Raw genomic sequence first — 27,272 nt, 5'->3', positions numbered from 1 at the left:
TGGTCATGTTGTACCTTGTCCACGGACACATAGGGTTGGATGTGTCACGTGACATCCCTTCCTTTTCAAAGTGAGGTACTGATACTGAACTGTATGGCGTCGAGGGAGATCACCAACAAGATCCGGAATCCTGGAAAGGACTCTTCGCCGGCCCACTCTAATGTTGGGTCGTGCGATACTTGAACTTCATAAAGGTCTGCAACGCTTGCTTCTTTGGGCCGCGCCGAAAGCAACACAAAGTCTTTTGTAGCTCCTTCAATGCTTCAACTTCGTCTAGAGTCATGCGTCTACCTTCTTCAAGAATATCCGAGGCTGAAAATTCTTGAAACCACTTTCAACACAAAAACATGAAGATACCCATTCCGTGTAAAGTGACTGGAAAAAATCTAGTCTTCCTAAAAGATTGTGCATGCAATGTAGATGAACAAATAGACGGAGTGCCAAACGGTTCACCACACACACACAAACAATGAGATCGAATCTTGTCTTTCTGATCTAAATCAATCAACTGTGGCAATTCACAACGGAAATGCCCATGCTTGGTGCTCATACTTTCTTGTGCTTGTTCTACGAATGTGTCACGCCAAGGAAGAGACATGGAATGTGACTTCCTAGAATGCATACTTTTCAGCTTTTCATAGAAATCCGCATACATCCGTGCTCATTATGTCATGCCTAGGAAAAGGGATCACATAAAGACGCTGACTAAAATACAGGAAACGATCACAAATGAAACATTCGAACAATGCGTGTTGACTAATCATTCGAACACATAGTACTTCCTATGAGGGTTCTTGAGACCTAGGCTCGAGGGCCAAGATCGGTTCTTCCCGAGGAGGGGGTTCTTTCTAGGGGGTTCTTCTTGAGGGGGGTCTTTGGACCTCCACTCGAGAGCCAAGATCGGTTCTTCGTGATTGATCGAATCTGCAATGAGGTTATCTTCACTAGAAAAAGTATCAACTAACACATCATCCTTGTGAACAATCACGTGATCTTTATCTTGCAAATCATCATGCTTGTGAGAAATCACATCTTGATCATCATGCTTGTCCTTATCATCCAAATCATCATGCAGTTCATCATGCTTATCATCATGCAAATCATGTGTGTCATGCTTTGGAGAAGAAGAGATTGAGAGAGTCTCCTTTTCCTGATTCTGTGCAAACTGTGCCTGCACAATAGAAAAGAGTCGCAAGAACTCTTTCATGTGTTGGTCGCTCTTTTCTTTTCTTGCTTTGTTCTCGCGATCAAATTCTGCTTGTCTTGCTTTGTTCTCGGCGATCAAATTTGGCTTGTCTTTCCAATCGTGCTTGCTCGTGCTCACGCTCTATGGCTTCCATTCTTTCTTCGTATTCACTATCTATGGCTGCCATTCTTTCTGCTTTACTTGCTTCGCATTTTAACTTCCTTTCCATAAACAACTGCTTCAACTCCTCCATAGGAGTTAGTGCAATCCTTGGCGTAGATGGGGAAGGGGGAGGGTCGGAAAAACCTCCTGGCGGGGAAAATTCTTCTTCACCTCTCTCATGCTCATCACCTCCAAGCGAAGTATCCATTCCGCTTCAAGTGATGACCACCCACTGAAGTCGTGGGTTCTTGTGGGTTCGTGTGGTCTTGGGTTCTTAAGTTCACAAGGAACTTGGGTTCTTGTGGGTCTTGAGGTTCTTGGGTTGTTGGGTTCTTGAGGTTCTTCTTTTACTTGCAATCTGTGTTAGAGAAGGATCTTCTCTTCAGCCGAGCTTTGCTCTTTTCCGTGGGCGCACCCCTTGGCGGCCTTGCGATCACACCAAGGTTGCTTTTTTCCACCTCATGTCGATTGGCCGGCCGCTAAGTGCACGGTCCGCTCTCAATGAGTGAAAAGAGGCACAAGGGGAGGCTGGACAACCCTTCTTTCTTGGGTTTCCTGTCACTCTTCAAAAACATGATTAGGAATTGACACGCCCAAGTGGACTTGGGTTATGTACGACCGCAACAAGCAAAAAAAAATTATGTGGTGCTTGTGGTTCTTTCTTTGAGTGATACAGAACATTGCCAAAGCTCTAATACCAATGTTAGGTGCAGTGGAAGTGAATGTTGAACTTTGCTCAAGATGAGTGCTCCAAACTGTGCTCAAGGGTTCCTTTTTCTTACGGAAGGGAGAGCCTTCTGTCCCTTTAGTGAGAGAGTGCAATGGACACAAACAAAGTGGAAAAAGAGTGTGAATGAAGATGTTGAGACTGAGAGATAGAGAGAGAAGAATATGACACCAGAATGTTGTCAAACCCTCCTCCGAAGGCCCCACTCTCTATGGCGAGAGCGGTCTACTTATGATTGCAAATCTCTACGATGCTTTGGACTTGCCGACGATGTCGACGGCGATGAGGACGACGACGAGATGGGCTGAAATCTGGAATGCTAATAGCTGAAATCTGCAAATCTTTATCTGTTGAAATCTGACTCTATGTCGATGACGATGTCGATGGCGACAGTACGACGACGACGTGCTGAAAACGCAAATGCTGAAATCTGCGTTTTTCGGGCTGAAACTTTAAACTTCGATGGATCTGACCGTGCGGCGAGGATCTGCTGTAAGGAGGTGAGATCTGCGAGGTTTGGGACTTCTACTGCGGGTACTGACTGCTGAAAACTGAAAACGCTAGTGTTCTTGAAGGTTTTGTTGCGAAGATCTGCAAAAATGTTGAGGATCAGGCTGATGCAAAAACGCTGGGCTAAATATGTATTCTGCTCCAAAAACGCTAGGCTGAATTCTGTCTTGCGAGGGAATCTGCTGACGCTAGAGGATCTACTGGTTTTGCTGTCGCCAAGAATCTGCAATTGCAAAAAAGCTGGCTGATCTGATGCAAAAACGCTAGGTTCTCAGATGGCTGAAAACGCTAGGTCTACTGTGGGTGTTGGTCTTGTTGAGAAGCTGCCTGTTGAGCAAGGTGCTTCTGCTGCCTCTTCTGCCAGAAAGTGCTAGCGCTAGGTTTCTATATATACAACTTAGCAAAATTGCCCTACCTACTTTTCAACAAAAAGACACTTAAAAATAATAAGTGAAAAATGTCAAAAATAGGTCTATGTACTGTAAAAATGCTCTTGATGGGATCTGATGGGAATCTGATGGTCATGCTGTGTGCAACCAGAGGATATGCATCTAATCTAAGTGTCTAGACATGCACGGTCTGCGAACAGACTCACAAAAGTGCCAATACACTTCGTATTCTAGACTGACTTGACTGAACTGAACCTTGGTCATGCTGTAGCTTGTCCACGAACACATAGGGTTGGATGTGTCACGTGACACCTCATCATACCAACTGTTATGGGGCATACTCCCAGAATGTCGTGTGTGTCCAGGTTGGGTGTGTGGATATGCCTCTATTGCTGAATCATGTAAAGTCTGTCAATATTTGGGTAAGCTCCTCTAATGGGCGTAAGAGAGAGAGTCGATGGGTCATGATGCAAGCTAGAGAGAGTCTATGGGTCGTGATCCAGCTTGCATCAGATGTCTACTGAGGACTTTCGAGTCTCCAATACATTGTCTATGGTCTTGTCATGCTTCTCATCATATTTGGAGAGCGGAAGCTTTACTTCTTAGTAGAGCAGGGCAACAATTTGGTTTTCTCACCTGAGGTTCCTTGGTTTTGCTATGCCCTTATGTTGGCCCACATTTGTTCTTTCACGGTGGCGATTCGGATCCGTGCTTCATGCTTACAGGCACAAGCAACCTTGGTATGCACCCAATTGCGGCTCGGACTTGCACAAAGATGATGCATTTACAGCTGTGTTTTTGATTGCGAATTGGAACATTTCGAAGGCACGGGGTCTTCATGTTTAGAGTCATACTCCGACGGATCCGTAGGATACTTTTTCATTGACTTGACTGGACATCATACGCACTCTGAGATGACAGTTTGATGAGTCCAAAGCTCCGTCCAGATCAGCATAGGGCAGACACCACACCTTTTTCATACAATGGAATAGGTCCAGTCTGTTCTTGAGCATTATAGGAAGGCTCATTAGGTGGGAGTACTTCCTGCCACTATGGTTTATCTTACATGCATCACATGCTCCACCAGGACTTGTATCTAGGATTAGAATGAGACATATTTCCATGTTTTGTACAAAGAAGAAGAAGAGGAAGAGGAAGAGGAAGAGGAAGAAGAAGAGACCATGGTGAAATCCTAACCCTAAGCTTGCTTGCAGACTAACCCTAAGGCAGAAACCCCAATCTGCTGTCATCAATGTAACAAACTTAGACACCCCAAGTCAAGATTCTACCACGATACAGTAGAGATTCATTTCAAAATACTTCAAAAGAGAGTCGACACGACCCGACGTTTATATTAATCTGAGAAAAGTACAACCGGCCCGCAGGTGCTCGCTCTCAGACTCTGTGTTCAGATCCTCTGTAGAGTGAGCCCCTTGGGTCACTTATAAAGAGTTACAAGGGTTGCTAAAACTAGAGCCCCAAAAGAAGGCAATCTCAAAAGCAAATTGTCCCAACCAAAAAAGCAGCCAACGCAACCTGCAAAATCCGGACAGCCACGTCAGTATTGTCAGCGTGATCTGCGGAAATTCGTACAGCCATGTCAACAGCCAGCGTGATCTGTGGCGTCCATACAACTGCCACGTGAGCAGGCCTTTACGCAAATGTTTATGGTCTTTGTGTTCCTTGGGTCCCTTGTTCCTTGGCCATAAGTTGAGACAACTTTATTAGGGTCATGCCACGTCATCAGTTTGTGACATATCCCCCTCTTGAAAGAATTATAATCGCCCTAGATTACGCTTGCAAAACAGACAGAGGCCATAAACTGTCTTAGTAGACACTGATTGTTAGTACTAACGCACTAGACACGACACATCTAGCACTTGTACAAAACGATAGTCACATCACAGGACATCACTTGACAAATCACAGAAAAAAAATCATTCCAAATCTCAGACCATGACTGCTATCAATGTATTTAGTAATCGCATCTAGATCCATTCCGGACCTCACTGATCTGTGATTAAGTCCGAACGGTCAGAGGATGACTGTCACAAACTGCTGACGTGTCAAGCCATTGAAGAACGGAGCCACTGTGCAGATCACCGGCCGAGGGGCCTAAACCCTAAGAAGCAGAAGCAATAGAAGAAGATGACGTGGAAATCTGTACAGAACTTTGGATTTTGCGTTGGCTTGCTGACGTGGCAGACTGTATGGAATTTAGCATTTCATGCTGACTGCTAACGTGGCAGACAATACGGATTTCCGTGATTTGCGTTGACAGGTGCTGATATGGCATTGTACGGATTTCCGTAATGTGCAGATCACCAGTCGAGGGATGTAAACCCTAAGAAGCAGAAGCAATAGAAGATGACGTGGCAAACTGTACGGAACTTCGGATTTCACGCTGGCTTGTTGACGTGGCAGACTGTACGGAATTCCATGTTTCACGTTGACTGTTGACGAGACAAAGTGTACGGTTTTCTGTGATTTGCGTTGATAGGTGTTGACGTGGCACTGTATGGATTTTTGTAATTTGTGTGAACAATTTTTGGACAAGATGGTTTTATACCAGATGCTTTTGAGTTTAAGGTTTTTCATGTAACTGCTTTTGAGCCTAGGGCCTTTAAATATGAGGCCATGGGCTCATTCTCTGGCATGCTTCTGGACGAAAGTGTAGAGGATGGAGTACTGGCTTGTACTTTGATGATGCAATATAAAGAAATACCGAAAAAGGCGCCAAGGTTTGGGGCTAATACTCTCTGGGGTGGAATTCTGCCACTTTGTGTCGCGTGTCGTCTCTCTCTTTCAGTTCAGTTGTTATTGAAGTGCTAAAAGTTTGTTCAGTCTGTTCTTTTCTATTGGCACGTGGTGCTCGTCTTGTGACAATGACTCCTCCGTAGAGCTATCAGAAACTGGTCGGAATCTAAGTTTCTTTTCCTTTTTCTTGCTCTTTCCAAAGCTTTGCTTTTTGCTTCGCTTTTTGCCCTTTCTGTCCTCCTCGCTCGAGTTGGAAGAGCTAGAAGAATTGTCAAAAGAAGAGGAAGAAGAAGAACTGGGTAGTCCTTCAAAACGCACACGCTTGTTTTGCTTTCTTGCTAATGCAAAAGAAGATTGATGGCCCAAATGACCAGGGTAGTCAGTCTCCTTCTTGCGCTTCTTTAATTGCTTTTTCAATTGATTCTTCGTGTCCAAAAGCTGACTAATCTGGGTCTGAACCACCTCTTGAAGTTCTTGTTCTGCTGTAAACATCCTCAAAGAAGGAGGTACTTGATTGCCGGTTTAATTGGTGGCTCGATGGCTTTTTGCCACTGAGTATGCACTTCAGTCATGGAGTGTTGAGACAAAAATTTTGCAAACTAGGGATCTTTAGCAAACTGAAGCATTTTCTTTGTGCCTCGTCAACTTGTTGTTGATGTTGCATCTCCAAAAGTTCATACTGTGTAGGCCGAGGTTCCCCGTACTCATCTTCTATTAATTCATTTAAATCTTCGGCATTGTCTCCTTCCGCCTCAGCGGTTGCAAAAGAAGTTGATTGATTCTTTTTTGAATCCATCAGTGTTGCGAGAAAAGGGATCGGATTTCTCGATAGAAGAGAAATCAACCGTGCTCTGATACCACTGTAACAAACTTGGACACCCCAAGTCAAGATTCTACCGTGACACAGTGTTAAGTATGGAGCTTGATTTACCCTTGTAATTTTCTGTGGTAAAAGCGTACATTTGTAAGGCCCCCATTATGCGGAGAAGCCATCGTGCGTGAAGGAAAATCACTCACCGGAAACCAAAATTTTCACGGACAAGAATCAGGGGCAACTTTAAAGGCCCCCGAGACTTTTTTTTTCCCGCCGGAATATTCTTTTTCGACGGAATATTATGGCCGGACGGCGGCCGGAAAGTGGTCGGAAAACAATCGATCGGTTGGCCGGTAGTCAATGGCCGGTGGCCGGTGGCCGAATTCAAAAGCGGACTTGTCTTCTCAAGGGCGGCCACACATGGGCGGATTGGAGGGTCCGATTTGGACTTATTCGCACAAGGGCGGCTACACATGGCTGTCTCTCATAAGAGAGGGCAGGCCTTTTGGCCTATAAAAGGAGGCCATTTCTACACACATTTCATAGTGTGAAGTTGATGCAACAAGGTGAGTGTGAGGTGGTGAGAGTGAAGCAAGGCGGAAGCTCCATTAAGGGTATAATCCCTTTGTAAATTACTTCTTGTTTTAAAGTACTAAAGCCATTGAGTGGCTGCTTTCCCGTGGACGTAGCCCACATTGGGTGAACCACGTATATCGTGTGTACTCTCTCTCTCTCTCTCTACTCTATAATCTCATGTATATAAATCTGTCTCTCTCCATTAAGTAATCTACTCAATTATCTATTTAGCTACGTCTTATTTCCTAACAACCGGTATCAGAGCAAGGTTTGCTCGTAGCTAAATTATCTCAAGGAAAGGATTCCTTGAATTGAGTGGGAGTTATGGCGGAGGAAGGGAAGCTCAAGATTGAGAAGTTCAACGGCAAAAACTACCAACATTGGAAGATGCAGATTGAAGACTATCTCTACCAGAAGGACCTCTATTTGCCACTAGGCGGTCTTGCGAAGAAGCCCGCAACAATGGCAGATGAAGCATGGATTGTCCTTGATCGAAAGGCACTGGGAACAATCCGGTTAAGCTTGGCGTCAACGGTGGCCTTCAATGTTTCGGAGATGAAGACCACGGAGGACTTGATGAAGTCACTTGACGACTTCTACGAGAAACCATCGGCATTCAATAAGGTATTTCTTATGAAGCGCTTGTTCAATGTAAAGATGGCAGAGAATGGTTCAGTTGCAGAACACCTAAATGACTTTAACACAAACATAAGTCAACTTCGATCAGTGAAAATCAATTTCGATGACGAAGTGCGAGCTCTCCTTATACTATCATCTCTACCGGATAGTTGGGACAGCCTTGTGATGGCTGTAAGTAATTCTATCTCTGGCACAAATACTCTTAAGTTTGATGATGTTGTGGGTGTTCTCCTAAGCGAGGAAATGCGAAGGAGAAGCACAGGAGAATCATCAAGTGCTGCACTATCAATGGAAACAAGAGGAAGGCTTAAGGAGAGGTTTAAAAACTAAAAGGGTCGTGATCGCTCAAGGCGGAGCAAGTCACGCACAAAGTCAGTTCTTGAATGTTGGAACTGCGGCAAGAAGGGCCACGTCAAGAAGGATTGTTGGTCCAAGAAGAAGAAGGAGACAGAGTCTCAAGACAACAAGCCAACATCGGAGGCCAATGTGGCAGGTAAAGTAGAGCAAGATGCTCTAATTCTCTCATTAGACAATGTGTCTAATTCCTGGATAGTAGATTCCGGGGCTTCATTCCATGCGACACCACACAAGCAACATTTCCAAGACTACACCAAAGGTAATTTTGGATATGTATACTTGGGAGATGATGAAGCTTGTGAGATTGTCGGCAAAGGTACAGTTTTTGTCAAAACTGCTAACGGAAATGAATGGAAGCTTAAAGATGTTAGGCATGTTCCTTCTCTTCGCAAAAATTTGATCTCTACAGGACAATTGGACGATGAAGGTCACAACATTGCATTCGGAAACAAACGGTGGAAGATCTCAAAGGGATCTTTGGTGGTTGCCAAGGGTGAAAAGTCGGTACAGTTTACTTGTGTACTGATAGCACGCAACCTTCAGCTTGTGCAGCAACTACAAAAGTTGACAGTGCGGTGTGGCACTACCGACTTGGGCATATGAGTGCCGAAGGAATGCAAATCCTTCAAACAAAGAAGCTTCTACCAGGTTTGAAAGAAGTGGACTTAGAGTTCTGTGAAGATTGTGTTTATGGTAAACAAAAGAGGGTAAAATTTCAAAAATCAAGAAATGAAAGAAAAAATTAAAAACTTGAGTTGGTTCATTCTGATGTTTGGGGTCTTGCAAGTATACCATCGCTTGGTGGCTCATTGTACTATGTAACATTCATAGACGATGCGACTAGAAAAACATGGGTTTATGTCATGAAGAATAAATCCGATGTATTTTCCATATTTCAAAGGTGGAAAGCCTTTGTGGAGAATGAAACAGGTACCAAGGTTAAATGCCTGAGATCCGACAATGGAGGCGAATATTGCAGCCAAGCTTTTGAAAGCTTTTGTGCTAGCAATGGCATTCGGAGGCAAAGGACAACCCCAAGGACACCTAAACAAAATGGGATTTCGGAAAGGATGAACAAGACAATCATGGAACGAGCACGAAGCATGCGGCTACATGCAGGCCTACCGCTTGAGCTTTGGGCGGAAGCTGTAAGTACGTCTGTGTACTTAATCAATCGGTCACCCTCAACGGCATTGGATGGGGGAGTTCCAAAAGAGGCATGGACAGGTAAACCGGTGAATTATGCATTTCTCAAAGTGTTTGGGTGTGAGGCTTTCATGCACATAGATAGAAGCCTAAGATCAAAGTTAGATGCAAAGTCCAAAAAGTGTTTCTTCATTGGCTATGGAGAAGGAGACTTTGGGTATCGCCTATGGAATCCTGAAGATGGTAAAATCTTAAGGAGTAGGGATGTAATTTTTAACAAACAAAATATGTACAAAGATTACTTGGAAAGAAAACAAACAAAAGAAACATGTGATGATTACATGGAGCTTGAGGACGGTGAAGACTCAAGGACTGCAAACGGTGACAATGTGCAACAACGTCAACCAAATGAGGAGCCTCAACCTATTCCCCGAAGATCTACAAGAGCAAGTAGACCTCCAGAAAGGTTTGTTCCTTCCTTCAACCATCTCTTGATCTCAGATTCTGGAGAGCCGGAATCATACGAAGAAGCTATGCAACATGAATCCAAAGAAGAATGGACGAAGAGCATGCAAGTGGAGATGGACTCACTACATCGCAACCAAACATGGGAGTTGGTTGAGTTGCCTAAAGGTAAGCGGGCACTTCAAAACAAATGGGTGTACAAGCTAAAGGAAGAAGAAGGTGGGAAGAAAAGGTACAAGTCTAGGCTTGTGGTAAAAGGTTTTTCTCAAAAGAAAGGTATTGACTTCAATGAAATATTTTCTCCTGTTGTAAAACTGAACTCAATTAGGCTTGTCTTAAGCCTTGTGGCTGCTCATGATCTAAATCTCGAGCAAATGGATGTAAATACGGCATTCCCTCACGGTGACTTAGAGGAGGAAATCTACATGCTTCAACCAAAGGGGTATGAAGTAAAAGGTAAAGAGAAAATGGTTTGCAGATTAAAGAAGAGCTTGTATGGTTTAAAGCAAGCATAAAGACAATGGTACTTGAAGTTTGATCGATGGATGTTGGATCATGGATTCACAAGATGCAACTCGGATCACTGCGTCTACACGGAGAATTTGGGAGATTGGAAATTCATCATCCTAATGTTGTATGTTTATGACATGTTGATTGCAAGTGCTAACATGCAGGACATCAAAGACCTAAAAGAGGAGCTGTCCAAATCTTTTTTAATGAAAGATTTAGGTGCTGCAAAGAGGATACTTGGTATGAAAATATCAAGGGACAGGACGAAGAAGACAATAAAGCTATCTCAAGAAGATTACATCAAGAAGGTACTAGAAAGGTTTGCAATGCAAAATGCAAAACCAGTTTCTACACCTTTGGCTGGTCATTTTAAACTAACGAAGGATATGTGTCCAAAGACACAAGAGGAGATAGCCTATATGTCTAAAGTTCCATATGCTGCAGCGGTAGGTTCTCTAATGTATGCTATGGTCTGGACAAGGCCAGACATTGCACATGCAGTGGGAGTTGTGAGTAGGTTCATGGACAACCTAGGTAAAGAGCATTGGCAAGCTGTGAAGTGGATACTTACGTATCTAAAAGGGACAACAACAAATGCTTTGTATTTTGGAGGAACTGATATTTTTCTAGAAGGGTATGCTGATGCAGATATGGTAGGTGACAAAGATACTCGAAGGAGCACTACTGGCTATGTGTTCACGGTTAGAGGCACAACAGTAAGCTGGGCTTCAAAGCTGTAGAAAGTGGTTTCACTTTCTACCACGGAAGCAGAGTATGTAGCAATGACGGAGGCAAGCAAAGAAATTCTGTGGCTTCACAGATTCTTAGAAGAGCTTGGATTCAAACAAGACAATTGTGTCTTGTACAGTGATAGCCAAGGCGCTATCCATCTTGCGAAGAACTCAGCCTTTCATTCAAGGACAAAGCACATTGAGGTGAGATATCACTTCATACGCACTCTTTTGGAAGAGGGACAACTAAAGCTAGGAAAGGTGCATACAAGTGAAAATCCTGTAGACATGTTTACAAAGGTGGTCAACAAGGAGAAGTTGAGCTTTTGCTTATCTTCAATCGGCATTCAAGGATAAGAAGCCAGAATGGAAAGCAGTCACAGGTTTGGTTTGGAGATCAGTCTCCAAGTGGGAGATTGTTAAGTATGGAGCCTGATTTATCCTTGTAATTTTCTGTGGTAAAAGCGCACATTTGTAAGGCCCCCATTATGAGGAGAAGCCATCGTGCGTGAAGGAAAATCACTCACCGGAAACCAAAATTTTCACGGACAAGAATCAGGGGCAACTTTAAAGGCCTCGGGGACGGAGGCGCCCTTTTTCGCCGGAATATTCTTTTTCGCCGGAATATTATGGCCGGACGGCGGCCGAAAAGTGGTCGGAAAACAATCGGTCGGTTGGCCGGTGGCCGGTAGTCAATGGCCGGTGGCCGGTGGTCGGAAGTCAATGGCCGGTGGCCGGTGGCCGAATTCAAAAGCGGACTTGCCTTCTCAAGGGCGGCCACACATGGGCGGATTGGAGGGTCCGATTTGGACTTATTCGCACAAGGGCGGCTACACATGGCTGTCTCTCATAAGAGAGGGTAGCCCTTTTGGCCTATAAAAGGAGGCCATTTCTACACACATTTCATAGTGTGAAGTTAATGCAACAAGGTGAGTGTGGTGGTGAGAGTGAAGCAAGGCGGGAGCTCCATTAAGGGTATAATCCCTTTGTAAACTACTTCTTGTTTTGAAGTACTAAAGCCATTGAGTGGTTGCTTTCCCGTGGACGTAGCCCACATTGGGTGAACCACGTATATCGTGTGTACTCTCTCTCTCTCTCTCTCTCTCTTTACTCTATAATCTCGTGTATATAAATCTGTCTCTCTCCATTAAGTAATCTACTCAATTATCTATTTAGCTACGTCTTATTTCCTAACACACAGTAGAGATTCACTTCAAAATACTTCAAAAGAGAGTCGACATGGCTTGGCGTAGTTCCATGCCAAGAGATACTGGCCCCAAAGACTGACGCCCCTTTCGGTATTTCTTTTATATTAATCTTTGAGCAAAGTACAACTGGCCCGAGGGTGCTCGCTCTCAGACTCTGCGTCCAGATCCTCTGCAGAGTGAGCCCTTTGGGTCACTTATAAAAATTTACAAGGGTTGCTAAAAACAGAGCCCCGAAAGCAGGTAATCTCAAAAGCAAATTGTCCCAAAAGCTGCCAGCCAAAAAACAGCAGCTAGCGTAGCCTACGAAAATCTGTGCAGTCACGTCAGCATTGTCAGCGCGATCTGCGGGAATATGTACAGCCACGTTAGTAGCCAACTCAATCTGCGGAAATCCGTACAGCCACGTCAGCAGCCAGCGCGATTTGCGGCGTCCGTACAGCTGCCACGTTAGCAAGCCTTTACTCAATTTTTAATGGTCTTTGTGTCCCTTGGGCCCCTCGTCCCTTGGCCATAAGTTGGGACAACTTTATTAGAGTCATGCCACGTCATCAATTTGTGACAATCAACCCTTGTGGCCATCAGCGTGCAGGTGTTGTCACAAACTGGTGACGTGGCTGCCCAACACACACACATACACCCGCCCGCCGGTCCCAAATGAAATGGATGACGTGGTTGTATTGTACGGACAGGCCCGCATTTTGCGGCGCGAATCACGGAAAACCGTACAGTGCTGACGTGGCAGCCCGCGTTTTGCGGCACTGATTGCGGAAATTTTGGTAGCTTTTGGGCAATGCTTTTCCTACGCAAAGGATGCAAGAGAGAGGTACCCTTTTGCTTTATTTTATTAAAGCATAAAGAGAGAGAGAAGCCTTTGCTTTATTTTATTAAATCATAAAAGAGAAAGAGAGAGAAAGAGCTTTTGATTTTCAGCTTTTGGGACTCTGCTTTTGGCATCCCTTGTAATCTTTAAATATGTGAGCAGGCCTCTCACAACTTAGAGCATCTGGACGCAGATTCTGAGTGTGAGCGCCTACCCGCACTCTTGTACTTTGAACTCAGATTAATACAAAAAGAAATACCGAAAGGGGCGCCTGTCTTTGGGGCCAATATCTCTAGGCATGGAACTCCGCCAGGCTAGTGCCGAATAAATTGTTAACTGTGAACTGTTTTGAAGTGGTTATTTGGTGCTGCCGAGGTAGGTTCTTGACTTGGAGTGTCCAAGTCTGTTACAGTTGTATCAGAGCACGGCCAATTTCTCTTCTGCGGGAAATCCGATCCCAAATTTTTTTTCCCGCGGCACCTATGGCTTCAGGCAAAGATCAGTCGACTCCCTCTACATCCGGAGATGCGGGAAGGGATCACAACGAAGATTCCGACAAGTAGTATGGCCCACCTCGGACTACTCAGGCGGAGCGTCGAGAGATGAAGCGTCGTCAATTGATCGGCGATGCAACAAAGATGATGCTCAATTTTACGAAGGACCCAAAATTTGCAAAATATATGACTGAGACTTCTTTCCAGGCGGTGCACGAGCAGTGGCAGAAAACCACACCACCACCCCCAAAATCCGTTCTCAAGAAACCTTTTGCTCACAAGAAATATTCAGAGAAGGAATTAGAAGAGGTGGTTGATGCGTGAATTGCTCAGCTTTTTGACGCGCAAAAGAAAGCTAAAAAGCACGGCAAAAAGCAGAAGAAAGGCATTGACTTCCCAGCTATTTGGGTCGTCAGTCGACATTTGAAAAGGCAAAGAAACAGAAGAAGCGTGTTCGATTTGAAGAAGTACCCAGTTCTTCTTCTTCTTCTTCTTCTTCTGGCAGTTCTTCTAGCGCATCTGGCTCAAGCAAAGAAGACCGAAAAGGCAAAAAGCGAAGCAAGAAACAATGCTTCAGAAAGGGCAAGAAAAAGGCAAAGAAGTCTAAATCTCGCCCAGTGAGTGACAGTTCTATAGAGGACTCGTCTACAGACAGTTCAGACTCTAATGAGAGCAACTTTTATGCAAAGAAGAAGAATTTTTACAAAACCAACCAGTATGACTTTCTCGAAGACAAAAGCAAGAAAGTCCGAGAGTTTAAGAAAGGTGGACAGTCAATTAAATTTGACACGTTTTTGGGATATAGAGATGCTTCGAAGGCTTTGTCTTTTCTACAGCAGTTTGACATCGCTTTCGCGGGAGGACGTTACTCAGAGCACTCTAAGATTAAGAGAGCTGCCTCTTACTTTTAGGGGAATGCTCGAACTTGGTGGTTCACGCTTCTATTAAGCATGACTGCGCCAGTTAAATGGTTGAAATTCAAGAGGCTTTTTATTTCTTCATGGTTGACTCGAGAGTATGAACGTGATATACGAACTGCTTGGAACCATCTTTGGATGACCAAGAAAGATACAGTGGACGCTTATTGCGAGAGATTCCGAATCTCTTTTCTACCCGCCTCTTCATTTAAGAAGATCTTGTTCAAGGAACAGATTGGGCGGTTTACCTTGAGTCTACCTACAGAGATCCGAGACCACTGCTTGGAACAGAAGTCAGCTTCTATTCAGGAGTTGATGAGTCGTGCGAAACGAGGTTTTGCCATTCACTCTGACACAAAGAGATGAACAGACTTCGACAAATGAAAGTAGAAAGAGAAAGAGCAACTCAGAAAAGAAAGATGCACGACCCAAGCTTACTCCTCAGGAGCTCGCTTCATTAGGGAGGGGAAGTGCTTTGGATGCAGGAAAACTGGACATATCTGCGAAGTGCCCTAAAAAGGCATAGAAAGAACAGAACGACAAGGACGACAACAGGCCTAAGAGTTTGAGAGCAGCTGAGGAACGTGGACGAAAAGGCAAGATGAAAACAGGACTGGTTCCAAATTGCGTGGGTACCGATCCCAGTACATTGGACGAGAGTACAGAACTTTGCCGAGCTTGGGGCAAAGTGAGACCAAGAGGCCCTGATCTTTTTTGATGGAGGAGCCAAGGACAACTTCATCTCACCGGTATTAGCGGCACGGCTCGAGATCTGGGACCACTTGCGGAGGCAGTTCTAGTGGCACCCGGCAGGGACATAGCCATTACACCTATCATTGGCAAACTTCGGTTGCATTGTCAGGGGTATTTGGGGCATGAGGACTTTTACATAATGCCTTTGGAAGGTTGTGATGTTCTCTTGGGAATTCCCTGGTACCACAAGAACAATGCCGTGGTCGACTATCGGGCGAGGAAAGTAACATTGACTACAGAGAAGGGCAGAACCATTGTACTCAATATAAAATTGAAGGGCGAGTCTATCCCTATTATATCGGATTCGGCCATTTCTAAATTAATGAAATCTAGTCTGTTTGTTTACTCGATCTTTATGAAAGAGTTGAGCGATGAGGATAGAACAAATATGTCTAAATTTGATAAAGAACGCAAGATTTTCTCCACTCTCATGCCGATTGTTTCTCAGAGGGCCTGCCAGGCAAGTTACCACCTGCTCGTCCTGAAGATCATACCATTGATCTGATACCTGGAAGCACCCCATCGAACCGGCCATCTTATCGTGTGAGCCGAGCATAGAACGAAGAATTAGGAACCAAGTGAAAGACCTCTTGGAAAAGGGTCTTGTCCAGCCTAGTACTTCACCATATTGCTCTCCAGTGTTGTTGATTTTGAAGAAAGACGGATCTTGGAGAATGTGTATCGATTATAGACCTCTCAACAAAATCACCATCGAGAATAGATTTCCGATTCCTAGGATTGATGATATACTCGACAGATTACAGAGATCCTCGTGTTTTAGCAGGATTGATCTGAAGAGTGGATATCATCAGATCCGAATCGCACTGGGAGACATCTACAAGACAGCCTTTCGGACAATTTTTGGGTTATTTGAGTTTTTGGTGATGCCTTTTGGCTGAACCAATGCTCTCGCGACATTTAATCGGATGATGGACAGGATTTTTCAAGAGTATAGGCTATTTGTTGACACATTCTTTGACGATATCATTGTTTTCTCCAAGAATGAGGCAGAACATAGAGATCATTTGCTTCAGGTCTTTCAGGCATTATGAGATCACAAGTTAGTGATTAATGCGAAGAAAAGTGAATTTTTCCTACCAGAGATACACTTTTTGGGACATATTGTGTCAGCAGCAAGAGTGCAAATGGATCCGGCCAAGATAGAGACTGTCCGTGATAGGCCCGATTTGAAGAATGTCCATGAAGTTAGAAGCTTCTTGGGACTGTGTTCGTACTACAGGCGGTTCATTCGGAAGTTTGCAGAGGTTGCTTCCCCTTTGTATATCTTGACATAAAAAGGAGTCCCTTTCTCGTGGGGACCCACAAAGGTGACTGCCTTTTAGACTTTGAAAGTGAAATTGACTACGGGACTGGTTTGGCTTTGTCGGACTTGCAGAAGTCGTTTGAAGTATATTGTGATACTTGTGGTCGTAGTCTGGATGCGGTCTTAATGCAAGAAGGCCAATGTCATTGCCTACAAGAGCCGATTATTCTCAAGGCCGGAATTGACAGCACAAATTTGTGAGAGAGCTTTTGGCGGCTATCCATGCTCTTATTCAGTGGCGACATTACATACTCGGAGCCGATTTTACGGTTTTCACATATGATTAGAGTTTACGCTACTTCTTGTCACGGAAGCAGCTATCGGAAAAAAGCAGATGCGGTGGACAAACATCTTGTCACGGTTTACTTCCGGAGTGTCCATGTGTAGGGACTGCAGAAATCAGTGGCAAATACTTTGTCCCGAAAGCCGTTGGTTCTGGCTATTTCCGCGATACATCATAGGAAATTCAAGGACATGGTCGGTCAGTATGCCACAGAACAGATTTTGCAGATGTATTCAGTTGAATACAGAAAGGGGAGATAGTAGCGGACTATTCTATTCGGGATGGCTACGTGATGAAGAAAACCATGTTGTGCGTTACACAGCCGTTGAGGGAAAAGGTTCTAACAGAATGCCACTGTCTGCCTTTTACGGGTCACCGCGGCATTGCTACCACCTTGAAAGGGGTAGAGAGATACGTCCTCTTGCCGAGACTCAAGAAGGATATGGACGAGTTTGTGCGCAATTGCTTGGTTTGCTAGAAGGTCAAGTTTGACAGGCATAAAGCACAGGGATTGTGACAGCCTTTTACCCATACCTACCCGCCCTGGGAAAGTACTGCAATGGATTTCATCTCCCAAGAACACAGCGTGGGCACGATTGTTTATTGCCCAGGTCTTCAGATTACATGGCATGCCTGAGACGATTGTCTCCGACAGGACCCCCGGTTCACGAGTTTGTTTCGGACGGCTTTTTGGGAGAACATAGGCACGCGGTTGCAGTTCTCGTCATCGTTCCACCCGCAGACTGACTGGCAATCAGAGATTGCTAATTTAGTGGTACTGGATTTGTTGAAGTCTTCTTTGTTGGATCAAAAGACTACTTGGGAAAGGTTTTTACCTTTGGTGGAATATGCCTACAGAAACACGATTAACTCTTTGATGGAGAAGGTGCCATTTGAGATTCTTGAATTTGCTACGAAGGTTCCACCCTTCCTTAGCACGAAAGATAAGATTTTTCTTTGAAGCCGACTAGTTCACGAGGAACAAGGCTTTGAAGAAATTTCAGGAAAGACAGAAAAAGGTAGCAAATTGCTATTGTCGCGGTTTGAAATTGAAGGAGAATGATTGGGTGCGCTTATATAATGGGAAGGCACGCCCGAGAAAGAAAAAAGGGGAAGGAGCGGCTTCTTTGAAAGCTTAGCATTAGATAGTGTGGACCTTTCCAGATTTACCGAAAAGATAAAGGATATCTCCTTTAGATTGAAGCTGCTAAAATACTAGAGGATTCACAATGTTTTTCATGTGAGTCTCTTAAAGCCTTTTTGAAGGCGATGTGCCGATGATGGGAAGCCAAAGGTGCAACCCAAATTGGACGAAAACGAGCAGATACTTGTTCTAGAACATAAATTGGCACAGAAAGAAAGAAAGAAATTAAAGCAAACTGACGGTTCTTGATTAAATTCAAGACCCACTTTGTGATGGATGCGGAGCGAATGGAGGAGGAAGACCTAGCAGATATTCCTCGGAATGTGAATCTTTACCTTGAAGCTTTTGGTTTAGCATAGTCGATTCCAAATGGAACCCATAATTCAGCTTGGCCGGAGATCTGGTGCAGTGGGTTTACACAAGAGGGGAGTTACTCTGCTCCTTTGTCAACAGATGCATTGAATTTTGAGAATACTAGAGTCACTGATGTCTCTTTGAGCTTCAGGGATACTGAGAGCTGACAGTATTCTGTTGTATGACTTTTTGAAATGGAATTCCGGAAAATATGAAACTGACTTGTTGTTGACTTGTTTAAGTGCAGGAACTGATAGACGAAATGACTGCAGCATTTTGGTCTAAATGATCTCGAATAAACATGGTTGCAGTAGGGGTTATTCAATCGCGCATCTCTGAGGTCCCGACTGGATCTAGATGCGATTGCTAACTGCATTGCCGATACATCATAGTCTAAGATCCGAATGAATGTTGAATCTGGCATGTGATGTCGTGTGATGTGATTGTCGATTGGTACATGTGCTAGATGTGTGTTCCTAGTGCGTCGGTACTAACAATCAGTGTCTGCTAAGACAATTTATGGCTTCTGTGTGTTTTGTAGGCGTAATCGCCCTCGGGCGATTACAATGCTTTCAAGAGGTGGGTATGTCACAAACTGGTGACGTGGCTGCCCTGTACGCACACATACACCCGCTTGTTGGTCCCGACTGAAATGGAAGACGTGGGTGTATTGTATGGACAGGCCCGTGTTTGCGGCATGAATCACGGAAAACCGTACAGTGTTGACATGGCAGCCCACGTTTTGCGGCGCTGATTGCGGAAATTTTGGCAGCTTTTGGGCGATGCTTTTCGTACGCAAAGGATGCAAGAGAGAGATACCCTTTTTGCTTTATTTTATTAAAGCATAAAGAGAGAGAGAAGCCTTTGCTTTATTTTATTAAAGCATAAAAGAGAAAGAGAGAGAGAGCTTTTGATTTTTAGCTTTTGGGGCTCTGCTTTTGGCATCCCTTGTAATCTTTAAATATGTGAGCAGGCCTCTCACAACTCAGAGCATCTGGACGTTGAGTCTGAGTGTGAGCGCCTGTCCGCACTCTTGTACTTTTAACTCAGATTAATACAAAAAGAAATACCGAAAGGGGCGCTAGTCTTTGGGGCCAATATCTCTAGGCACGGAACTCCGCCGAATAAATTGTGAACTGTGAACTGTTTTGAAGTGGTTATTTGGTGCTCTCGAGGTAGATTCTTGACTTGGAGCGTCCAAGTCTGTTACAGTTGCCTTGTCGCTTGTGCTGCCTTTGCCGCCCCGTTTCTCCTTTGCAGCCGCCTGCAACGTGACCCTTTGCCACCGTCGTTGAGCCTCTTGGAGCTTGGACCTGTTACAGACTTGGACACCCCAGGTCAGAAATCTAGCACGACGCTTGAGAGAATCAGTAGAAACACTTCACAAACTTAATCACAAGTCGAAAGAATTCGACACGGCTCGGTGTACTTCCATGCCCAGAGGTATTGGCCCCAAACTTTGGCATCCCTTTTGGTATTTAATGCTTGAGCAAAGTACAAAGACTGAGGGTCCTCTTTGCTCAGTTTCTCGTCACCAAACTGAGTGGAAGAGTGGCACTGGGTTCATATTTATACGCCCATGGCCTTCAAATTCAAAAGCAATCACATGAAAAGCTGTAAACTCAAATGCTTCAGGTCCAAAAAGCTGCCAGCGTGAATCACAAAAATCCGTACAGCCTACCATGTGGCACCACTAGCTCAAAATGCAAGATTTTTGTTTTGTTGCCACGTCAGCATGTCTGTGCAATTTGCGGGATTTCCGTACTCCTTTGCCACGTCAACACAACAACGTATTTCTTGGGACCGCCATGTCCTCAGTTTGTGACATACCCCCCTCTTGAAAGAATCATAATCGCCCTTGATTACGCCTGCAAAATGAGACATAAGCCATATACCAGTTTAGTAGACACCGACTCTTAAGTACACAAATCAAGCACTTGCACAAAGGCGGCAGTTACTGAACATTCACATCACATTAAGATCACATTGCATAAAAATCCATCCAGATCTAGGACCATGATTCCTGGAAACGTGTGTAGCAATCGCATCACCGGACCTCACTGATGTCGGATTAACTAATTCTTATTGCAATCATGTCCATAGAGTCTCAAGGCCAAAATGTTGTAGTCATTTCGTCTTTCAATTCTGCACTCAAACACAAGCACACGAGTGAGCAGTCAAAATTCAGATTCATTTCCGGGAATGCCAGTTTCAAAGTTCACAATCAAACACTTAGTTCATATTGAACACATTGTTTCAATCATTCAGTCTAGTCATCTCATTGGTTCAGAAATCTTGATGCAACTAGATCCCTGTGTAGCTATCTCATCCCTCCGGAACTCTTATGCGCTCACCACAATATCCAGTCATCTCATTCAATCATTCATCATTAGTCATTATCATCATTCAAAATTCATGATTCTTATCTTGAATCGTGGTCGGGTTCATTCTTGAGTCGTCATTACTCCCAATTGCATTCATGTGCAAATTCCTCACCATCTCATCTCGATTTCACCTACAAAATAGGCAAAAACAGTGAAATGATACAAATCAAAGTAGGCCGTCCATTTCGCCAGTCATGAGTCAATGGCAATCTTCTCACATCCCTTCTTTGCTCATCTAAAGGGGTCGGGATGGAACTGAAGAGGTAAAGTGCTCATGGTCGCGGGCGAAAATGGGACCTGCGTGGCACGTAACTCCCCAAGTTGCCTCTACATCTCTACTGATTGCTGCTGTAGTATAGCGACGAAAGGTGCATCAGAGGTAGAAGACGAGGGAGAAAGACCCTCGGGACAAAGCCCGTGCATGTGTGTGGAATCAAGAGGAGAAAGAAGCATCTCCTCCATAGGTTGAAGCGTGCTAGCGAGGCCATTCTCGGGTGGTGAGACAAAGGTTGGCAGAGGCAAAGAAACCCCCAAAGAGATCTCCGGAGGAGAGGTTACTAGACCAGGATCAAGAGGAGGTTCCAGGGTAGTTAGACAAAGGGATAGAGCAGTCGATGGCAGTTCAGGAGGGTCTTGAGTTGCCCCAGGATAGACTAGTTCAGCCGGCTTTGGATCTCTTAGAGATGCAGTTGTAGGTGCCTCTCACAGTAGACATTGTTCAAGGGGCACTGGAGAGAAAGTCTTTGCAGTTTGCTGAGGATTTTGACTATTTAGCAAGCTTTGCATCTCTGGCAGATGTCCCGCTTTCTGAGATCTTGCCACCTCAGTTCTTGGCAGTCGGCCCATGGAGATCTCCATATATTTATTTGAGGAGTGGGCTACTATGTGACGACATAGTCCTTAAGCTTTTCTTTCGGGTGTGTGTGGGTTTTGGTTTTGGTTTAGGTTGTTGCTTGTTTGCGGTTGGTTTGTTCAGGGTTGGCCAGCTGCGCTCCTCTCAACTCTGTCTACCAAGCTTCTTTAGCGAGTTTCCACCTGGATGTTGTGTCAAAGCCTCCTACATTGCATCCTACAAGTTCCCTCTCAAGCTACGGTCTTTAGGAGCCACAAGAAGTGGACTGCTTGCTATTCTGGATGAAAGCTCCTTGTCAGCTCCGGTGGAGTGCTTAGTCACCCAACGTTCCATACTCATGAAGTATCTTGGTGATGCTAGTCACCGCTTCTCCCTCATCTTCTCCATAACTGCTCTCTCCCTTTTGCTCCTCCATTACCTCTTGTTGTCAGATTTTACCAATTGGCGGGCATCTGCCCGACACCGAGCTTCTCGTAGCTGCTCACTGTCATTGTCATCGCTGGTGGCTTTTGGTGGCTTCGGTTCTTGGTTTACAGTTGCTGAGTAGGCTTTTGGTCGAGGTGCATATCTATCAAAGGCTACTGACATCCTATCTCCACTTAGCTTTCCAGGGCACTTATTACTCTCTTTAGGAGAGGCTCCTTTGCGTGCGCGCGAGAGAGAGAGAGAGAGAGAGAGAGAGAGAGAGAGAGAGAGAGAGAGAGAGAGAGAGAGAGAGAGAGAGAGAGAGAGAGAGAGAGAGAGAGAGAGAGAGAGAGAGAGAGAGAGAGAGAGAGAGAGAGAGAGAGAAATGAAATGTTATATTAACGTCTTCAAAAGGCCAAAGTGACCTATGAGACGAGAAAGTTACAATGTGGTGGATGTGATACAAAGTCAGAGTGACAAAATAAAATGCTATGGAATCCTAAACTGCTAGGTGTGAACTAAGCAGCTAGCTGGGATATCTAGATCACAAGAGATCCAGTATCGGTCGCTGGCGGATCTCATCAATCTCCTCCATGGTCAGTAGTCTGACTGGGCGTCGTGCATGTCGGGCCAAAGTGATCCGAATCCTCTGATGCAGCCTCCGTCGATGTTGTGTAGTCCTCCGCAGTCGTGGGCATCTAGATCTCCCCAGCTCAGTCGCTCGGTCGATCAGTGTGCCTCTGGTGTGAGGCGACGAGCTCTGCTGTGGTAGTAACTCCTCCGGGTGTCCAGTGGAAGCTCTAAAGAAGTCTGTGATCTGCCTCTGAGACTGGCTAGCCTCTCCTCTCATCAGGCTCTCTCTGTGTCTACGCAGCTCGAGCAAAAACAAACCCAAGCATCTCTGATCCTCGTACCGCATGACTCTGGAGAATGGTCCAAAGCCCTCTCTGAACAAGCAATGGAAGCGGCCTCGTATCTCGTAGTAGACGGGGCAGTGGCATCTGTAGTGAAACTCTGTCTCAGGCTCGATGTCACATAGGGGCATGTCTTGTATAATGCCATGACCCCCCAAATGAGCTCTGTGGGTATTCCCATCTGCTGTAATCTGCGCATCAATCTAGCTCTGGGCACTGTGTCAAATGCTTTGCGGAAATCCACAAAGCTACAATAGATCCGTCTCCCACATGATCTGCCCTCCTCAATGATGGCTCTGAGTGTCAAGATATGGTCAAGAGTAGAAAAACCCCTCCTGAAACCTGCCTGCCCGGCTGCGCGTATCCCCTCCCTCTCTGCCCATCTACTCAGCTGCTGCTCAAGAATAGATGCGTACAACCGTGCCAATGTGTGTCCAATCATGATAGTGCGATAATTCCCAGGCTCCATAGGGTCTCCCGACTTGAAGATAGGTACAATAGTAGATAGGCTCCAAGTATTAGGCAAGCCCTCACACATGGCACGGTTAAACATAACTGCTAGAAGCTCTGCTAGTAGATCTCTGGCATGCGTGAAATGCTCAGCCACTAAGCCATCATGATCGTATGCTCTCCCAGTCCTCATCCTGTCAATGACCTTCCTCACCATCTCAGCGATGAAAAAAAAAGCACATGTGTGTGGGCATGGATCGGGGGGGGGAGAGAGAGAGAGAGAGAGAGAGAGAGAGAGAGAGAGAGAGAGAGAGAGAGAGATGGAGATGGATGTTAGGGGCTTGTTATGGGGTAAGTTGTGCGAACTTTTGGCTCCTGTATTGAATTTTGCAAATGGTTAACCATTTCAGAAGCTATACGGAGGCTCAATAGAAAATACTATGAAGATTAGTGTCTGCTCTAGGACTGGTGATTTGATAGAGCCGCTTCTCAAGCCTCAATGGTATATCAAATGTGGTAGTTTGGCAGCAGAGGCAAAGAGTATTGTCAAGAGTGGTGAACTTCAAATCCTCCCCGAACGGTCAAAGGAGACTTGGTATAGGTACGTGTCGAATTCCTTAGTACTGTGTTAGGGTTCTTATCTCTTTCTTTCCTCTCTATCCAGCAGTACGCATTATACAGGTGGCTGGATAACATTCAAGATTGGCGCATCTCACGGCAGCTTTGGTGGGGGCATCGTGTACCTGCTTGGTACGTGACTCTAGAAGGGGATAAGAATAAAGGTATGGGAGCATATGATGATCACTGGGTAGTGGCCAGGAGTGAAAGTGAAGCTAAGAAGCTAGCAGGAGAGAAATTCCCTGGGCAGGAGCATAATCTGGACCAAGATCCGGATGTTCTGGATACTTGGTTCTCATCTGCAATATTCCCATATGCTGCTTTGGGATGGCCAGATAACACACCTGACTTCCGGACGTTCTTTCCAACATCTCTGCTCGAAACTGGACATGATATTCTTTTCTTTTGGGTTGCTCGAATCGTCATGCTAGGAGTCAACCTCACTGGCCAGGTTCCATTTAAACAGGTTGGGTTTTCTGACAGTACAGGATTTCTGGAATTTTCTCTGCTGCCAAGTGTTTGTCTCAGGGATGTCTCAGCTATCCATTCTTTATGCAGGTGTATCTCCATGCAATGGTGAGGGATTCACAGGGCCGCAAGATGTCAAAGTCTCTGGGAAACGTTGTCAATCCCTTGGATGTTATGCATGGGGCCACTTTGAATGAACTATACAAGGAGTTGGAGAAGAGTGGGCTTTCGAAGAGTGAGGTGGAGAAGGGTAAAGAAGGGCTGAAGACGAGCTTTCCGAAAGGAATTCCACGTTGTGGAGCTGATGCACTGCGATTTAGCCTCATTGCTTACACTAGACAGGTAGAATCTTGGACACTGCCCTGCTGGTCAAGGAAATTCTTTCAAAAGTTTGTCTCATGTGCGTGTTTTGACAGGGGGTGAGCATTAATTTGGATATCAAAATCGTGGAGGCATACAAGCGATGGTGCAACAAAATCTGGAATGCGGTTCGGTTTGCCAAGTTGCACTTCCACAAAGACTTCGTGCCACCGAAGTGTGATATGAACCCGAGCTCATTGCCATTTTGCTGTCAGTGGATTATCTCAGTTTTAAATGAGTCCATACAAAAAACAGTTAATGGCCTAGAGCGCTTTGATATTTCAGCAGCTGCAATAGCGGTGTACTCGTGGTGGTATGACTACTTGTGCAACATGTTCATTGAGCTTGCCAAGCCAATCCTGTCAGGGGATTCTCCAAGGGACATCAAGTGCATACTGGATACTTTATGGCTGTGCATTGACAATGGGCTGAGGCTTTTACATCCTTTTATGCCATTTATAACTGAGGAGCTATGGCAGAGGCTTCCGAGGCATTCGCCATCGAAACAAACAATCATGCAGGAGCCTTACCCAAGTCCTAGAGAAGTAGGTAAATTTGAGTGGCATAAAGCATGAATGGCGTCCCTTTTGTTGGTTCTGATTGGCTGAATTGTTTGTATCGAAAAGCAATGGCGAAATGAGATCGCCGAAGCACAGATGACGGAGGTTCACAAAATAGCCGGATTAGCACGATCATTACGTCGTCACTGTGGCTTGGACTTCATCAACCAAAGGTGAGTTTCTCTCTGGTGTATAATTTGCACAACTTAGGGATCGGAGTCTTCATTTATCTTTTCTGTACTTCATTTTTTGAAGGGGGAAGATGAAGTTATATGTGGTATGCAATAATGAGGAAGAGCGAAGAGTAATGGTTGAAAGAGCAGCAGAAGTGTCAACTCTGGCAGACTTGGATTCTCTGGAGGTATGTATATTCATGAATCACATGGTCACACGAGGCTAAGGTACTTTCAATTAACTAAGCCTGATGCATGGTCACATGCTAGTATCTTTGCCTTCTCTTTTGCAACACCATTGTTTAAGCCATACGGGTGAATGTGGGGGGGGGGTGCGGGGGGGAGCTATTAGTATCAACCAATGACGTTCTTTAACCGCAACCAGAAGAAATCTTGGGTCACTTTCTGATTATATACCCAACATCATGAGCTTCTGCAAAGGAAGTGTCCCATACCTAGCAAGGTGTGGGGATGGTAGGAGGTTGCACCAACAAGACATATGGCACTTCATCTGCAGAATTTCATGACGATGTTGCATTCTGCAAAGATTAGAATGTGATGTATTATGCGAAATTAGAATGTGACATGAAGGTGTGTCTAAAACTCTCATTGTCGGTGTGCAGGTTTTGAGAGCAGGAGAGCAGGTGCCACCCGAACTAGTTTGTGCAGCTAAACATTTAGCTGATGATGGCAAATACAGACTTTGTGTCCAGTCTGACGACCCCTTTGTAGACAGCATGAATGATGCATAAGGTTAATGAGAGTTAAATGAAGGCTGCTGAGAGCCTTGTCTCGTATACAACAAGAAGTTTTAAACAAATTCTCACAATAATTCCCACGTTATGACTTCCCTCAACATCATGAGCTTCTGTGAGGGAGGCACCGCATACCTAGCTAGGTATGCGGTGCCTCTCGATCAGAAGCTCATGATGTTATTCATTGTATGAAAAACATTGGAAAAAGACTCCGTTTTCCTACATGAGAAAATTTCTAAATCTTCTTGTGTGTATACCAGGGGACCCAAAACATTTACACCGAAATGACCCAGACTATACAGATTCTTGGGTGTTGCAATACAAATACATTCGTGTGGTGTTAACGTGGTGTCAAGAGCTAAAGCTCTTCGATGTAAAATGTAGGCAAGCCTCATCAAGTCACACTAGAATGCCTCCCCTTTTATGTTTGTTAAACAATTTTCAACCTTCAAAAAGAACGACATACTTAACTTTAATATAAAAAGAAACAATCATTGGGGGGTGTTTGTAAGGGAAGCTAGGCACACTCATCATATTGTCGTCGCCAACTCCACAACCACCACCTCATGTGGTACATCCGAGACTCTTATGAAAGTAATTAATTACCAAACTTAATTGCAAAAAACTAATTTTGGAGTTGTAGAACTCATGTTTGCCAGCTGCTTCCATCTAGTTGTATCGTGCCGATTCCAATTTCAAAATGTTGGTTAAGGGCAAGCGGAAAAGGAGAAATTCCACCCCAAAATAGAGAAAATCGGTGTAAAAACCCCAAAAAACAACGTAATTTTTTAAATTTTCTCTTGGCAAATTCAAGGAAAGGAATTTTGTATGTTTGGAAAAATGATTTTTTCCGAACATGGTCCGAGGGACCATTCCCAGCCAGGGTCGGGGGACCAATCATTGAGAAGGGAGCTAAGAAATCATTGGTTGAACACCTCTCAGTGCAAACTTCAGATACTAGTATTGTGCAAGGGTTGAGGTATGCACATCAGCATTGTGCAAAGGTTGTAGGCATTGTGCAAAGGTTGTAGAGATGTCGGGGACTTGTGCTCTGGCTACTGCAAGG

The 27,272-nt window shown here is 44.8% G+C and overlaps 1 protein-coding gene across 1 annotated transcript in view; it reads left to right on the top strand.

Moving 5' to 3' along the window:
* The window catches only part of LOC147449595 (valine--tRNA ligase, mitochondrial 1-like), a 44,988-nt gene extending 18,689 nt beyond the window's left edge, over window positions 1-26,299 (top strand). The window contains exons 10-16 of the mRNA XM_086522018.1: window positions 23,683-23,873; window positions 23,954-24,356; window positions 24,449-24,700; window positions 24,775-25,263; window positions 25,345-25,451; window positions 25,534-25,639; window positions 26,075-26,299. Coding sequence (XP_086378144.1) covers window positions 23,683-23,873; window positions 23,954-24,356; window positions 24,449-24,700; window positions 24,775-25,263; window positions 25,345-25,451; window positions 25,534-25,639; window positions 26,075-26,203 — 1,677 coding nt within the window. The 3' untranslated portion in view covers window positions 26,204-26,299. The remainder of the gene's footprint in view (window positions 1-23,682; window positions 23,874-23,953; window positions 24,357-24,448; window positions 24,701-24,774; window positions 25,264-25,344; window positions 25,452-25,533; window positions 25,640-26,074) is intronic.
* The last annotated feature ends 973 nt before the right edge of the window (window positions 26,300-27,272 follow it).

This window comes from Adiantum capillus-veneris, chromosome 10 (assembly GCF_014529385.1).
Source record: "Adiantum capillus-veneris isolate H3 chromosome 10, ASM1452938v2, whole genome shotgun sequence".
Classification (NCBI taxonomy): Eukaryota; Viridiplantae; Streptophyta; class Polypodiopsida; order Polypodiales; family Pteridaceae; genus Adiantum; species Adiantum capillus-veneris.
The sequence above is the reverse complement of the archived record's forward strand: the minus strand, read 5'-3'. Positions and strand labels throughout refer to the sequence as shown.